This window comes from Staurois parvus, unplaced genomic scaffold, assembly GCF_062004578.1.
Source record: "Staurois parvus isolate SC_StPar_1 unplaced genomic scaffold, SC_StPar_1.0 ptg000903l, whole genome shotgun sequence".
Lineage (NCBI taxonomy): Eukaryota > Metazoa > Chordata > Amphibia > Anura > Ranidae > Staurois > Staurois parvus.
Window position 1 is genome coordinate 575,988 of NW_028318699.1, and position 17,975 is coordinate 593,962.

The 17,975-nt window shown below is 44.2% G+C and overlaps 1 protein-coding gene across 1 annotated transcript in view; it reads left to right on the forward strand.

Annotated features, from left to right (window-relative positions):
- The window catches only part of LOC149442180 (integrator complex subunit 14-like), a 114,501-nt gene extending 97,839 nt beyond the window's left edge, over nt 1-16,662 (forward strand). The window contains exons 8-9 of the mRNA XM_089656401.1: nt 9,406-9,471; nt 15,069-16,662. Of these exons, the coding sequence (XP_089512527.1) occupies nt 9,406-9,471; nt 15,069-15,320 (318 nt within the window). The 3' untranslated portion in view covers nt 15,321-16,662. The remainder of the gene's footprint in view (nt 1-9,405; nt 9,472-15,068) is intronic.
- Nucleotides 16,663-17,975: the final 1,313 nt, after the last annotated feature.

Here is a 17,975-nt window from a genome sequence, read left to right on the forward strand (position 1 = left end):
CGACCATTTATTCCACCTTTTGAGGGGTTCTGTAGACTTCCCCCCCCAAACTCACCTTCATCAGTTGTGCAGCTGTCCTTACCCTGAAGAGGGCTGGTTCCCCCTCTCTCTTCATGGACTGACTACTGCCCATCGTGACTAGTCACTGGTATATATCCCGCGTCCGGGTACCTGTTTACCCCCTGGAGCACTCGGTGGGATCCTACCGAGAGGCCTGATTCCACCACTTTCCCAGCACAGCGTAATTTATGTGATACTTATCGATCACCCGAAGCGCATCAAGTGGCGGTCAGACTGAGAGCACACCTCCCACTCCCACAGCGCAATTTGTGTGATCCTGACCACCCGAAGTGTTTGTGGTAACCAGGATTTCCCTGGACCGCCCACTCACACAGCGTAATTTATGTGGTTCTCATCACCCACTGTGTTTGGCAGGCCACACCGCACAATGATGAAAGTGGCTTTTCTCTCCCTGCACACAGTAGCTAACACAAGTCAAAACAAAAAGAGGGGTTCTTGGATGTTACTTAGGGGTCATTGGTTGGGCAGAAACCTGCTAACTGACCTTTAGGAAATTTGTGTAAAAAGAAAAAAAACTTTCCTAATGCACACAGAAAAACCCTTTTTCAACCTGAAAAACTGTTAAAAAGGACAAAGTGGATCCTTATGAAAAACACGGGACGTTTCACAGTAAAACAATTACACCGAGGTAAACCGAAAAACTGCGCCAAAAGTAACCTTGTTGCTGACTCAAAAATCACTCCTATCAGCACCGCTAAACGATCCACGTTATACACGCAATCTTTACTGCAACCACCTAGAACCGTTTACACAAAAAGTCTGCTGGACGTGAAACACGCGACACAGCAGCTTAAAACAAACCCGCTTTACAATAAGGAACTACTTTTAACAGGAAAAACACAAGAAAAACATAATCACTATACAAGAAATCTATGTGCAAAAACCCAGACTTCACCGCGCTCATTAAATGTGGAACACGTGAAGGGAAAACTCGCTTAATACACTTTAAATTGTCTGGCAATACGCAAATTTAAAGCTAAAAGCAAACAAATGAAACTGTAAAAAATTTGGATTAAAAACACAATATGGGTCAAATGCATATAGGAAACTTCATGCACATTGCATAGAGATTACTGCACATTTGGTAGCCAACAAAATGGCCACCAAACAAAAGGAGTCCATGTGGTTTAGTCAAGAAAATGACCCCCCACAGAGGAGCACATGGCAGATACTAGAATGACCCCCCACAGAGGAGCACACGGCAGACTCTAGCCTCAAAATTGCCTCTTACATAAAACAGACTTTTAGACAGAACATACACTGGACAATTACACAACAATATGAAGTACACATACAACACAATTTGGGCACAATCACAGAACGGACATAAAACACCAACATATCACACTAACATGCACATGTAACAAAAAGGACCCCCTGCTGCATGCTTGCTGGGAGCAGTGGTACCACAAAACATTGTACAGACCACATAACACAGATCTTACAACAGTTAACAATTAACCTAAGCCTTTCAGCACTGTAATAATTACCTCACGTGGAGGGGGGTAAAGCAATCACCACAGTACCTACAACCCGCAAATACTTACCTAACACTATGCAACAACTTTTACCCACTAAAACATATACCCGTTTAATTTTTGGTTGGAAGATTTTTTAAACTTGACCAAATCCAGCCAACCAAAACCCCCCCCTCTGCTGCCTTCCGCAGAGACAAACCCTTGTCTTTCACCCACAAATCAAGAGTTTAGGACAAAAAATGAGGTCCTTGTTAAGCGGTATTTCTTGTTAGCTAACAGAGAGCGAAATCAGCCACACGAACACGCAAAAAGCGATCCTCTTAATGGCAGAGAGACCTGAAATGTGCCGGCATACTTTTTGCTAGTTCATGATGGCCATTCCCCCCTCGTTCTTGGTTAGCTACGCAAGAATACGCGTTAGTATCCACCAGGCTCGCCAAACTGTCTTGGAAATTCGCTTTAACGAATTTCTCCTTACCGTGAGTACTCGCAGTTGGATGCGCAGAAATCCCCCATAAAGCTGTGCGAATCTCGCTTACCACGACTGCAGCCAAACTACACGATTCCTGCCCATCCAAATACTTTGGTTCTGTTGAATTTGTGGGTGATGGAGCTCCGTTACCCTGGAATGATCACACGACACTCTAAGGCTGGTTGCAACTCACATAAGGGCTGATTTTAGGCTCAGCTCTCTGTTTTATTAAGAATACACACATGCCCCCCACATGAATAAAGTCAATCCCTCCCACCGAACAATGCAATGGGGAGTACCTATACAGAGGATATACATTCCAATTGGAGCATAGCCTTTGCTATTATCTATCACTGGTCCTCCCCCATGAACCTTCTGAGGTCAGCAGACTTCCTCCCCTTCCCCCCTATGAGCCATCTGAGGTCATATTTCCTGTCCTACTAGCTTCTATTGGTATGTAAAATTCTCTGCACAAGCACTCCCTAAAAATATCAGTCTGTACCTGGATGGGCCCGATACGATCTTTATTAAAACACATCCATCCGAGATACAGTTCAGATTGGTAATGGGTTGTAAGATATGCACAAGCCTACACGTGGAGTTCACACCGCTTGCGCATTGCGTTATGAAGCCCACGTGGTACCATGCTGCTGATATGTGGATACAGGCCCACGGTCTACTGACAGCAGCATTCGCATGGAATGCCGTGGTGGTATACACGCCGGTCTATAAGCGCAGATCTGCCATCTCATCCATTACCAAGCCGAGTACTGTAATACATACATTGTACATGCGCATGGCCCAATTGCAGCCTTCAGAGCTTTAATTAAGCCACACGAGAGACATATGAATAACACGAATACATGACACATTTAAAGTTCGACCAACAATACAAAATTTCCATGACAAAGGCAACCACCCTTCTACCCTTTCATTGTAGTTTTGCAAGGTGAACGAGCTTAGGGACATGGAGGATCTCACAGCCACCCTGTATAATGAGGATATATTTTGGGACACCTGGCACCTTTGGCAATATTTTCAATTTGCAGATGAATACCTGACCGAATCTACTCGCCCTCACTGAATGTCTTGCCTCTGAATTTATTCTCTCTTGAGAAGAGGAGATTAAGTGGGGATATGATCTCCATGTATAATACATAAGGGGGGATATGATCTCCATGTATAATACATAAGGGGGGGATATGATCTCCATGTATAATACATAAGGGGGGATATGATCTCCATGTATAATACATAAGGGGGGATATGATCACCATGTATAATACATAAGGGGGGATATGATCTCCATGTGTAATACATAAGGGGGGATATGATCTCCATGTATAATACATAAGGGGGGATATGATCTCCATGTATAATACATAAGGGGGGATATGATCTCCATGTATAATACATAAGGGGGGATATGATCTCCATGTATAATACATAAGGGGGGATATGATCTCCATGTATAATACATAAGGGGGGATATGATCTCCATGCGTAATACATAAGGGGGGGGATATGATCAACATGTATATTACATAGGGGGGATATGATCTCCATGCACAATACATAAGGGGGATATGATCTCCATGCTTAATACATAAGGGGGGATATGATCTCCATGTGTAATACATAAGGGGGGATATGATTTCCATGTGTAATACATAAGGGGGGATATGATCTCCATGTATAATACATAAGGGGGGATATGATCTCCATGTATAATACATAAGGGGGGATATGATCTCCATGTATAATACATAAGGGGGGATATGATCACCATGTATAATACATAAGGGGGGATATGATCTCCATGTGTAATACATAAGGGGGGATATGATCTCCATGTATAATACATAAGGGGGGATATGATCTCCATGTATAATACATAAGGGGGGATATGATCTCCATGTATAATACATAAGGGGGGATATGATCTCCATGTATAATACATAAGGGGGGATATGATCTCCATGCGTAATACATAAGGGGGGGGATATGATCAACATGTATATTACATAGGGGGGATATGATCTCCATGCACAATACATAAGGGGGATATGATCTCCATGCTTAATACAGTTGTGTCCAAAATTATTCAACCCCCACTGAAATTGAGTGTTTTGGCCAGTTTGACATTGCTTTTGATCATTCAGTCATCTTGCTTACATTTACATTAAAGAGGCACTTGTAGGTCAGACAAATATAACATAACAGTTATAATGAAATAACCACAAATGTCTTTTCTGTGCTCACAGCATTATCAGTTTTATTCAACCCCCAAGTGACATTCAATCTTAGTACTTAGTACAGCATCCTTTTACAGTTATAACAGCTTTTAAACGTGAAGCATAGCTTGACACAAGTGTCTTGCAGCGATCTACGGGTATCTTCGCCCATTCTTCATGGGCAAAGGCCTCCAGTTCAGTCACATTCTTAGGCTTGCGCACTGCAACTGCTTTCTTTAAGTCCCACCAGAGGTTCTCAATCGGATTTAAGTCTGGTGACTGCGATGGCCACTCCAAAATGTTCCAGCCTTTCCTCTGCAACCATGCTCTAGTGGACTTGGAGGTATGCTTGGGATCATTGTCCTGTTGAAAGGTCCAACGTCTCCCAAGCCTCAGGTGTGTGACGGACTGCATCACGTTTCCATCCAATATCTCCTGGTACTGAAGAGAATTCATGGTACCTTGCACACGCTGAAGCTTCCCTGTACCTGCAGAAGCAAAACAGCCCCAAAGCATGATTGACCCTCCACCATGCTTCACAGTAGGCAAGGTGTTCTTTTCATCATAGGCCTTGTTCTTCCTCCTCCAAACATAGCGTTGATCCATGGGCCCAAACAGTTCTAATTTTGTTTCATCAGTCCACAGAACACTATCCCACAACTTTTGTGGTTTGTCCACATGGCTTTTGGCATACTGCAGTCGACTCTTCTTATTCTTTGGAGACAGCAAGGGGGTACGCCTGGGAGTTCTGGCACGGAGGCCTTCATTACGCAGTGTGCGTCTTATTGTCTGGGCTGAAACTTCTGTACCCACATCTGACAAATCTTTTCTCAGTTCCTCAGCAGTCACACGGGGACTTCTCTCCACTCTACGCTTCAGGTAGCGCACAGCAGTCGAAGTCAGCATCTTCTTTCTGCCACGACCAGGTAGCGTTTCAACAGTGCCCTTTGCCTTGAATTTGCGAATGATGCTTCCTAAGGTGTCTCTTGGTATGTTTAACATCTTTGCAATCTTCTTATAGCCATTGCCCTTCCTGTGAAGAGAAATCACCTCTTCTCTTGTCTTCCTGGACCATTCTCTTGCCTTCACCATGTTTGTAACCACACCAGTAAATGTCTAGAAGGAGCTGAGTATCACAGTCATTTTAAAGCTGCCTAATTGGTGCTTATTATGCTTGATTGCTGCTCGGTGACATCCACAGGTGTTTTCAATACCTGATGGAAAGCACCTGTATGAACCTCTGTTCTTCAGAGTGGTAGTCTTTAAGGGGTTGAATAATTGTGGCAATGAAGAAACCACATAAGAACCATTTACTACTGTATTACATAAACAATTGATGTCATTTTAGTTGCATTTGGGTAGTTACAACGTCCTTGTAGGATTTGATTCTGAATACAATTCCAAATGTACACTATAGTCCCTAAACCCCTTTACAGCATTGGGGGTTGAATAATTTTGGACACAACTGTACATAAGGGGGGATATGATTTCCATGTATAATACATAAGGGGGATATGATCTCCATGTATAATACATAAGGGGGGATATGATCAACATGTATAACACATAAGGGGGGGATATGATCTCCATGTGTAACACATAAGGGGGGATATGATCTCCATGTGTAATACATAAGGGGGGATATGATTTCCATGTGTAATACATAAGGGGGGATATGATCTCCATGTATAATACATAAGGGGGGATATGATCTCCATGTATAATACATAAGGGGGATATGATCTCCATGTATAATACATAAGGGGGGATATGATCAACATGTATAACACATAAGGGGGGATATGATCTCCATGTATAATACATAAGGGGGGATATGATCTCCATGTGTAATACATAAGGGGGGATATGATCTCCACGTGTAATACATAAGGGGGGGATATGATCACCACGTGTAATACATAAGGGGGATATGATCTCCACGTATAATACATAAGGGGGGATATGATCTCCACGTATAATACATAAGGGGGGATATGATCTCCACGTATAATACATAAGGGGGGATATGATCTCCACGTATAATACATAAGGGGGATATGATCTCCACGTATAATACATAAGGGGGGATATGATCTCCACGTATAATACATAAGGGGGGATATGATCTCCATGTATAATACATAAGGGGGGATATGATCTCCATGTATAATACATAAGGGGGATATGATCTCCATGTATAATACATAAGGGGGATATGATCTCCATGTATAATACATAAGGGGGATATGATCTCCATGTATAATACATAAGGGGGGATATGATCTCCATGTATAATACATAAGGGGGATATGATCTCCATGTATAATACATAAGGGGGGATATGATCTCCATGTGTAATACATAAGGGGGGATATGATCTCCATGTGTAATACATAAGGGGGGGATATGATCTCCATGTATAAATACATCAGTGGTTCATATAGTGAACTCGGTGTAGAGTCATTCCCCCTGAGGTCATCACAGAGGACAAGGGGGCGCTCTTTACGTCTGGAGGAAAAGAAATGTAATCTCCAAACACGGAAAGGTTTCTTCACAGTAAGAGCTGTGAGAATGTGGAATAGACTCCCTCAAGAGTTGGTTGTTGCCAGCTCAGTGGATTGCTGTAGGAAAGTCCTGGATTCTTTCCTGGATACACAGAATATAACTGGATATAACATTTATAGGTAAAGTTGATCCAGGGAATATCCGATTGCCTCTCGGGGGATCAGGATGGAATTTGTTCCCTGCAGGAGCAAATTGGATCATGCTTTTCTGGGTTTTTTGCCTTCCTCTGGATCAACTGTGGGTATAGGATTATAACTTTTTTTTTTTTTTCTATGGTTGAACTGGATGGACTTTTGTCTTTTTTCAGCCAGACTAACTATGTAACCTGGCTTGACCTCTCACTCCAGGAGGGGATGCAACCCCCAAGGCTCTTGTTCTGTTTCTCCTGTATCCCATCTCTCCTCTCCCTCTATTTTCTCCTTTTCATTTAACTCTCTCTGCGCCTTTCTAACTTTGTTTTTCTTTTTCCTTTCTGTCCCAGCCCCTACAGTATCCTACTGTGGGGTCCCCCCCCCTCACTTTTTCCCCCCATTCTATTATGTCTTTACGATACTGGTAGAGTTTTTTCTCTGTCGGTTTGATATTATCTCTACGTTCTTTCACATCTTTGTAACTATACATTCGATCCGCTCTCTTTGTGCTTTGGCATAATCCTCCTTTTCTTAGGATGTCATTTACACGATCACCCGATGATTTGTTCTGGTCCTGTTTTGTTGTCATACAGTATATGTGCTGTTTCATTCGCTCTTGATACTTTCTTCTCACATGCAAACTTGATGAACCCCTAAAGATTCTATGTGACTATTTCAGGCTTGGTCTAGATGTTTATATTGGTTTTTTTTCTGTATTCTGGTGAATCTTTCTCCTGGTTCTTTTTATTGTATGTTAATTTCACCAATAAATAATTACAAAAAAAAAAAAGTATCACTTTAATTGCTGCCAGTTTCCTAAACAGAAAACTTGTTAATTCTTTAAGAATTTGTCACTGATAGATTCTTGAAGCGGCGTATGGTAGCATAACGCGTACCGTAGTTCTTAACCATTTCCATACCGGGCAATTTTACACCTTCTTGCCCAGGCCATTTTTCAGGTTTCAGCGCTCTCACACTTTGAATGACAATTGCGCGGTCATACAACATTGTACCCAAACTAAAATTTTATAATTTTCTTCACACAACTAGAGCTTTCTTTTGGTGGTATTTAATCACCGCCGGGGTTTTTATTTTTTGCTAAATTAACAAAAAAAGACCAAAAATTTAAAAAAAAACACGTTTTTCTTTGTTTCTGTTATAAAAGTTTGCAAATAAATAATTGTTCTTCATAAATTTAGGCCGAGATGTATTCTGCTCCATGTCTTTGGTGAAAATAACCCAAATTAGGATGTATTATTTAGTCTGTAGGAAAGTTATAGAGTTCACAAACTATGGGATAGATCTGAATATTGATCAATCCTGAAGTACCGACGGCCAATCTAATTTCTTGAGGTCCAGGAATTTCAGAACAGTACAGATATCCCCCAAATGACCCCTTTTTGCAGAGTAGACAGTCCAACGTACTTCATAAGAAACGTGGCGAGTTTTTTGAAGTTGTATTTTTTTTAGTCATAATTTTTCGGAAAATGAAAAAATGCAAAAAATTATTTTCACAATTTTTTTTTTTTACATACTGTCACCAGTGCAGTACAGCGTCTTCTTATAACTGGCATGGCGGTGATCAGAGACACTGACTGGTGACAGTATGAAAAAAAAATAATATATATATTTTTTTATTTATTTATTTTTTATTACATTTTGTTTCTTTTTTTTAAGATTTTTTTTTCATATTTCACTATGTCCAAAGTAGTACAATGTTACCATAGTAACATTGTACTACTTTGGGGAAGTGATCAGTATTTTTTTATTTTTTACACAATTTGCTTATAGCAAAGAATTACTTTGCTATAAGCAAGCATTTACCTGAATGACATCGATTCATTCAGGGTTTTTTTTTCTTAACTGTGATTTGGCCACAGCTAATCACATGACACAGCTGGGCTGTGATTGGCCCAGCTTGTGCATGTGATCGCTGTGACCATTCACAGTTAGCCACACTCGTATACAATGGATGGCATGAATGAAGCCATCCATTGTATACAACTGTCATGTGACCTTCTGTGATTGGTCACAGCAGGTCACATGGTACTGGCAACGGGGCTGGTACACAGATCTGTCATCGGCCGTGTCCAAGGTACACAGATCTGTCATCGCTGTCATTGGCCGTGTCCGAGGTACACGGCCAGTGACAGATCGCGCCGCTGCGCGGCTCTGCAAGCGCGAAAAATACGCATGTGCGGGAGGACGGAACGCTGATGACATTTGCCGGCCGCCATTCGGCCATAGGGCGGGCGGCAAATGGTTAAAGGAACTACCACCAGAAAAATGGCATTAAAGCCGTTTTGAATTGACGCCCTCATATTGTACCGTAGTTGTCAGCATTAAAAATTAGCAGTTCTTGCAGTTGTTAAAATCAGTAGTGTATGGAACCCTCTTGCTTGTTTGCCACATTTTACTTTTTTTTTCTTTTTCTTTTTTGTTAGACTGATGTGCAGAAGATTCTGCGGAATGCCAGGAAACTTCCGGAGAAAACGCAGACGTTCTACAAAGTAAGATAAAGTTCCCAATATCTTTTAGTTCTTTATTTATTAAAGCGGAGTTCCACCCAAAAGGGGAAGTCCTGCTTTAAAGATTGGTCCCCCGCTCCCCATTAAGGATTGGTACCTTTGAGGAGCTGGTACCCGAATTTGACAGGTCCCCGCTCCCACTTCCACTGCAATCGCCTAGGAGATCGGAAACGGAAATTGTCCTCCCTCCCCGAAGTCTTGTGGGACACGTGACAGGTCCCAGAAGACGACGGGGCCATTCAGGAAGCGCAGCTCTACTCGCGCATGCGCAGTGGGCACCCGGCTGTGAAGCCGCAAGCTGTCACAGCCGGGTGCCCACACTGAAGATGCCGGCGCCGGGGAGAGAAGACGGCCGGTGAAACCAGCTGTGGTGAGGCCGTCGCCATCTTGAAGTGGTGTGCCCACACTGAAGATGCCGGCGCCTGGAATACACGACGGACGGTGAAAAAGGCTGCGGCGGGGGGCAACGCGGGATCGTGGGACAGGTAAGTGGCTGTTTTTTTAAATGTCAGCAGCTATAGTTTTTGTAGCTGCTGACTTTTATTTTTTTACAGATTGAGTGGAACTCTGCTTTAAGATGAAACAATTCTTTGATTAGTAGGATGCTGTGCAAACAAACCTAAAAGAGGAAGTGGAAGCAAAAGAATAATAGAGGTATTATCCCCGGCTCTTCCATCCTGACTTGTGCTCCATCTCCGTAGCCTCTCTGAATCTGTTTTGAGGTTGAGAAGCCAAGCCTGGACATTTTACAGCACCTTCGTTTATTTATAAGGGATCTTTATCTTTTGAGTAACAATTTTTCTTAATTTTTAGTATTTTCCAAAGATGTGTTTAATAAATTAAGCAATAACTTTTGATCATGTCTCAGCTGGCCTGCTCTTCTTCTTCTTTCTTTTTTTTTTTTTTTTTTTAATGATGTATTGCAGGAAGATGTTCACTGATGCTGTGCCTAGTCAGCTTTCTGTTCATTTTGTACCGGTAGTATACCGAACTATAGCTGATGTTTTGCTGTTGAGCCAGCTTTTTAGGTATGTTACACTATATGCAAAAAATTCAGTATGTGGACATCACTCCAAATGTGATTCTCGTAGTTTCCCGTGAAGGGTACTAATAATGCTACAGTATTCAGACATTTTAGGCCAGGGTTTCTCAACCAGGGTTCCTCCAGAGGTTGCCAGGGGTTCCTTGAGCAATGAGCAATTTTTGCCTCTCAGGTAAGTTCCCGCTGACACCATTGATATTTTTAGCAATCTGTAAGGGGGTAATTCTTCCCAATGACCACAAGTGTGAGGAGCATTGTTCCCAATGACCACAAGTGTGAGGAGCATTGTTCCCAATGACCACAAGTGTGAGGAGCATTCTTCCCAATGACCACAAGTGTGTGGAGCATTCTTCCCAATGACCACAAGTGTGAGGAGCATTCTTCCCACTGACCACAAGTGTGAGGAGCATTCTTCCCACTGTCCACAAGTGTGAGGAGCATTCTTCCCACTGTCCACAAGTGTGAGGAGCATTCTTCCCACTGTCCACAAGTGTGAGGAGCATTCTTCCCAATGACCACAAGTGTGAAGAGCATTCTTCCCAATGACCACAAGTGTGAGGAGCATTCTTCCCAATGACCACAAGTGTGAGGAGCATTCTTCCCAATGACCACAAGTGTGAGGAGCATTCTTCCCAATGACCACAAGTGTGAGGAGCATTCTTCCCACTGACCACAAGTGTGAGGAGCATTCTTCCCAATGACCACAAGTGTGAGGAGCATTCTTCCCAATGACCACAAGTGTGAGGAGCATTCTTCCCAATGACCACAAGTGTGAGGAGCATTCTTCCCAATGACCACAAGTGTGAGGAGCATTCTTCCCAATGACCACAAGTGTGAGGAGCATTCTTCCCACTGACCACAAGTGTGAGGAGCATTCTTCCCACTGACCACAAGTGTGAGGAGCATTCTTCCCAATGACCACAAGTGTGAGGAGCATTCTTCCCAATGACCACAAGTGTGAGGAGCATTCTTCCCACTGACCACAAGTGTGAGGAGCATTCTTCCCACTGACCACAAGTGTGAGGAGCATTCTTCCCACTGACCACAAGTGTGAGGAGCATTCTTCCCAATGACCACAAGTGTGAGGAGCATTCTTCCCACTGACCACAAGTGTGAGGAGCATTCTTCCCACTGACCACAAGTGTGAGGAGCATTCTTCCCACTGTCCACAAGTGTGAGGAGCATTCTTCCCACTGTCCACAAGTGTGAGGAGCATTCTTCCCACTGTCCACAAGTGTGAGGAGCATTCTTCCCACTGTCCACAAGTGTGAGGAGCATTCTTCCCACTGTCCACAAGTGTGAGGAGCATTCTTCCCACTGTCCACAAGTGTGAGGAGCATTCTTCCCACTGTCCACAAGTAAGAGGAGCATTCTTCCCAATGACCACAAGTGTGAGGAGCATTCTTCCCAATGACCACAAGTGTGAGGAGCATTCTTCCCAATGACCACAAGTGTGAGGAGAATTCTTACCTCTGACTATCACACTAATGCATCATGAATAGTAAATAAAGCCATTTTTAGCAGGGGTTCCCTGAGACCGGAAAGTTAAATCAAGGCTTCCTCTGTGTTAAAAAGGTTCACAGAGGCTGTTTTAGACAATTGTGTGCTACTAACCTTGTGGCAACAGTTTTAGGATGGTCTTTTTTTCTGTTCAGCAAAACTGTGCACAAAGCCAGGTTTATAGACACAATGGAGGTGGGGGGATTTACTAACAATAGAGCATGCAAAATCTGGTATGGCTCTGCATAGAAACTAATGGGCTTCCAGGTTTTAGTCCTCATGCACACCTGATGTTTTTACAGCTGCTGTTTTTGGCTTTTGATGTTTTTTGTTTTTCTTTCTACAGCCAGTAAACCCCCCAGCATGTTATCGCATGTGTCCATACACACATAGACTGGAATCAGCATTTTTTGGCAGGGGTGTTTTTTGGCTGGAAAAAAACCCCAGAACTAGTGGGTTTCTAGAGGAGTATTTTAGCTGTAAAAACGCTCTAATGCTAAAAACGCTGAAAAACTCAGGTTTTTCCTGAGCAGCGTTTTCAAAACGCCCTCCCCCCAGTGTGTATGGAGCCTTATTGTCAAAGCTTAGTTGAACAAGCTGAAGTTGGAAGCTGATTGGTTACCATGTACGTCTGCACCAGATTCTGAGTGCTCCAGTTTAGTAAATCGATCCCATGGCTTGATGTGGAGGAACTGCACAGGCACCTTTCTGGTAGAATGCAAATGCAAGCCAAGTCTTCTAATCCAGTATCAATATCTGATGTCACAGGTGCTCTTTCAGGCTAAATGACTAAAACAAATCTGGCGCAATGTCCTCCCAGGATGGTGGCGGCTGTTATAGCAGTGTAGCAGATGAGGGGGGTGGAGCTCTTGGATTTAGCGCCATATAATTGCCAGTGATTTTTAAATGGGACATCCAACAAGCTTATTTAGCTGTGATTGTCTGGACACGACAAACGTTTGGCCATGTATTGCATACTGTATTAGCAGGTTACCCTTGGAACATGTATGTTTTAAAATTCACACATTTTTAAACCCTTCTGCCCAGCCCTGCTATTGCTTTAGTTGGGCTATATCATCCGGGGGGTTGTGATGGTCTGCCCAGTCACACAGGGTCGTGGATAAAGGGGTACCACCTGTCCTCCTGTATGGGCCCCAGGCTAGCAGGGGGGCCCAGGCAGCTGGGTGAATCTGATGTGGGCAGGGAGGGTGATTGGCACAGTGGGGGCAATTACTGGAACAGATTCCATGTATGACTCTCTGCAGTAGCTGAAATCTGTCTTTTTCTCCTCTCCCTCCCGATGGCATTCAGCTGCTGCAGAGAGAGCTATACAGGGGATTGGTTCCAGTAATTGACCCGCCACACCCATAAACCTCAGTTAGCACTATATGTTTCTCCCTGCTACCCAGGCCCCATTGTATTCCTCTCCTTCCCACCGGTTGCTGCCAGCACACAACAGGATCCTTTTCGTAATGAAAAAATGCAGTAATGTAACGAGTCATCTGCTGGGGCACCTGCTGAAAAAAAAAAATTGCTAGCAATTAAAAAATAAGAAAAAAACGGTATGGAGTAGCGTTCTCCAAACCCCCCCCCCCCCCCCCCAAAAAAAAAAAACCATAGCAAGCCCTTTGGGTCTGGTATGGATTTTGAGGGGAACCTCCACGGCAAGCAAAATAAAAAAAATAGTGTGGGGATTTCTGAGCGTGCAGGTCAGGAAGGGGGGGGTGGGTGTTGGGGCTGGGGGCAAGCAAGAAGTCATCCCCCCCCCCTTCCCAACATGGGGGGGCAGCTCTGCTCCCCCATTGATGCCACAAGGGGGCGTGGTCACCGGTTGACTTTGCCCCTTAGTTATTTAAGAACTGTCAGGCAGCGGAGCTGTGGGGGAGTCTTTGTCGGGAGCGGAGCCCTTTTTTTTTTTTTTTCTTTGGTTTGTTTGTTAGGAAGTTCCAGTAATTGACCCCCCCACCCCCGCCACACCCATAAGCCTCAGCCTGCACTATATGTTTCCCCCTGCTACCCAGGCCCCGTTGTAAAAATGCAGTAATGTAACGAGTCATCCGCTGGGCACCTGCTGAAGAAAAAAAATTGCTAGCAATTAAAAAATAAGAAAAAAACAGTATGGAGTAGCGTTCTCCAAACCCCCCCCCCCCCCCCAAAAAAAAAATCCATAGCAAGCCCTTTGGGTCTGGTATGGATTTTGAGGGGAACCTCCACGGCAAGCGAAAAAAAAAGGTGTGGGGATTTCTGAGCATGCAGGTCAGGAAGGGGTGGGTGGGTGTTGGGGCTGAGGGCGAACAAGCAGTCACCCCCCCCTTCTCAACATGGGGGGGCAGCTCTGCTCCAGTCATTGATACCACTAGGGGGGCGTGGTCACCGGTTGACCTTGCCCCTTAGTTATTTAAGAACTGTCAGGCAGCAGAGCTGTCTTTGTCGGGAGCGGAGCCCTTTTTTTTTTTTTTTTTTTTTGTTTGTTGGGAAGGCGGTGGCAGCGGGCATTGTGATTGACGAGGGCTCTAAACCAGGGGATGTTTTTTATATTTTTGTTTTTTTTAATAAAGGACTTGTCAAAAGGGCATGTGGGCTGGTATGGTTTTGGCAGGGAGGGCGTGACAACCTGCTGGCAGCTGATGACTCGTTACATTACCGCATGTTTTCACTAACTCATGCTGTATTTTGGTACACTTTTTTTAGTGAATGCCAACAATTTTTTTTGAAACATACTTGGATGAGGTAAGATACCGCTTTGCGAATTGTCCCCACAGACCTAAAACGTATTCTGCAAGAAGAGAGTTTTCAGCACCGCATCACTTGCATCGCGTTCTTGCTGGAAGAATCTGCAAACATGCTGGCATGAATACATAGAAGAAGCTGGTTTTGTTCCCATAAGAATACATTCAATGTAGAAGATGGGCATACAGGGTGGTGATAGCCTCTTCTGCTGCCTGCTCCTGTACTTCCAATATAGGATGCTACTTTTAATGGCGCTTTGTGTCTTTCTTATCTCACGCGACATTCTTGCTTGTGATTTTTCTCTCAGGAGTTGAATCGTCTTCGAAAGGCAGCACTTGCCTTCGGGTTCCTGGACCTCTTGAAGGGAGTGTCTGATATGCTGGAGAGGGAATGTACTCTGCTTCCTGACAACGCTCATCCTGATGCCGCCTTCCAGCTCTCACATGCAGCAGCTCAACTCAAACTGGCCAGCACTGGAACCTCTGACCACGCTTCCTATGACAATAACATTGCGCCTCTGCAGACGGACTTCTCTGGCCGTGGCTCTGAAAGAATGTGAAGACCGGATCTATATCCTTGTGGGGCCTCAGCGGAGGACTTCTCCTCCACCTTGGAAAGCCGGTTGGCTTTCTAGCAAGTAAACCACTGCAGACTTCCAGAACCTGCCACAAAATAATTCACTGGTAATGGGCCAGGACTGAGAACCCGTTGGCTCAGGTATAGCTGCCCGAAATGTGGAAGCACAGTAATCTCTATTGATATGTGTACTGTATATAGTAACATCAGGAACCACACAGGTCTGCGGATCCTAGGATTACAAGGCTTGCCTGTTTCCACTTTCCTGTGGCAATATGTGGCCCTAATTTCCATGTTTTGTGACTGATGGGAAAATTTTTTGCAAGAATTGCACTATACCAGTAGCAAGGATGTACAGGTATCTAAACGACTTGTATACAAAGGGTTTCCTAAATGTGTTAAAATCTCTCTTGTACCAGTAAGTGATCATTACTTTTTGCTATAGAAGGCTCATCGCTGAATGTCTGCTAGTGTCAAACATCCTCTTAAGTCCGGAATAAATGTTCTGGCAGGTCTTGATGGGACACCATTATGGCAAAGGCTGAATTTTTACCATCCATCATTCTGAAAACAGATTAAACCTTCTAAGGGCAACCTTAAGCTGGTGCTATGTGGGGGTGGGGATATCGGCACATTTTGAAGTTCTTGGATTTTTCCAAGAATCTCCAAGAATCTGATCACTCATCTCTGACCTATGACCTTACCCCCTTGTGGAGGGCTGAGCTGTAATTTGCAAAGTAATAAGCCTTTTGCTCACAGGGGGGATTATTTTTCAAAACGCTCTTCAGTTTTAGTGAGGTTTGTGGACCAGTGGACTTTGTAGGCACATATACATCAATCCTAAATTAAATAAATATGAAGGAGGAGCCTGCACGCTGTGACGTGACGCCGCCGGATCACGGAGGTCCGGCGGCCATCTTTATACACAAGCTGGTTAGTCATCAAGCAGCTTTAACCCCTTTGCGCCGGTGCCTCTCGACCCTTTAAGGGTTTCAGCAGCCGGGGGGCAGGGTTTAGGGTCATGTGACCGCCGTGACACCCCATCACATGATCAAGAAAGGTCCCGATCGAAAGAGGAGATCGGGACCTTTCCGTGAGTACCGGACATGTGTGCTGGGAGCGTGCAGGGCGCGCGCTCTCAGCACATATGTCTTTTTTTAATAGAACGCAAATGTGCGGCCGCTCGGTGTCTAGGCCCAGACGCTGGGAGGCCGCACATTTACGTTCGGCCGGCGTGAAGAGGTTAAGCTGCATGTATCTCCTGTTAATTTTGGAATGCTGTCTGGAATTTTAACCCTTTAATAAAATCTGGTATTTAATTACTACACTATGGGCAATATCCCTTTTTACTCTGTACCGAGCATTTAATTCCCCAGAAACCCTGTTGACCACCCCAGCATCCAGAGGAGGGCAATCCACCATGCTCCAGCTTATCCTATAGGGGACCTATAGGAAAATTTCACCACAAAAACCACGATATTTCGTGAAACATTCGGCAAAACGTTCCACAAAGTAATAGCACACCAATCGGGAACAATCCGCATGTTTTGATATATTACTTGTCTTTGTAGTGTAAAAACTGTGAGAGGAGTTAGCGTGGCAAATTTAGCTATAATAAGAATAAAAATAAGAACTAGAAAAGCTAAAATTTCTGGGGAAATTGTGTGAAGTGTTCTTGCCTCCACCAGTAGTCTACAACTGGAGTGGGCGGACATTTTTAGTGGCAGCAGGGATAGCTGAACATTTTGATATAAGATTTGTGCAGGTGGGCTCAGGGGCCGACTGACAACTCATGGGGCCCCCGTGCAATAGGGGATCATGGGGCCCCTGTGTCCTTGCCCAAACTCAAAAAAGCCTATGAAAAAGGTACCAGGGGCATCTCATTGGGCCCCCTACTGACCCCCCGGGCAATAGGGGTTCATGGGGCCCCTGTGTCCTTGCCCAAACTCAAAAAAGTTTATGAAAAAGGTACCAGGGGCATCTCATGGGGCCCCCTACTGACCTCGGGCCCTCGGGCAGTGCCTGAGTTTCCAAATGGTCAGTCCGCCCCTGGGTGGGCTTGAAAATGAGGGAGTGATGGCAGTTTAGAAATCATGTCCTGGTTTGTCAGCTCCCACTCTAGTTTTGAACATTCCGCCATTCATTCCTATGGGACCAATTTCACCACAAAAACGCTGATATTTCGTGAACCATTCGGCGAAACGTTCCACAGAGTAATAGCACACCAATCGGGAACAATCCACACGTTTCGGTATGTTACTGTCTATGTAGTGTAAAATCTGTGGGAGGAGTTAGGGTGGTAAATTTGGCTATAATAATAAGAATATATATGTGAGATAACAGGAAGTGGTCGCCATGCAAGAACACTTAACTAGAAAAGGTACAATTTCTGGGGAAATTGTGTGACGTGTTCTTGCATCCAACCCTAACCAAGTGATTGATGAAATGTAAGCAGTGCACATGGCAAGCCTGATAGACTGAGAAATGCATTTCAACTTGTATTTTGCAGCTCACAGTCTAGCCTGGGTCACTCAGCTGCCTGGTGAGTCATCTTTGGTTGCTATGGCAACTCACTGAGTCAGTCACAGGAAGCTGAGAGGGGCTTTTATAAACACACTGCTCCAACTTGCCAAATTCA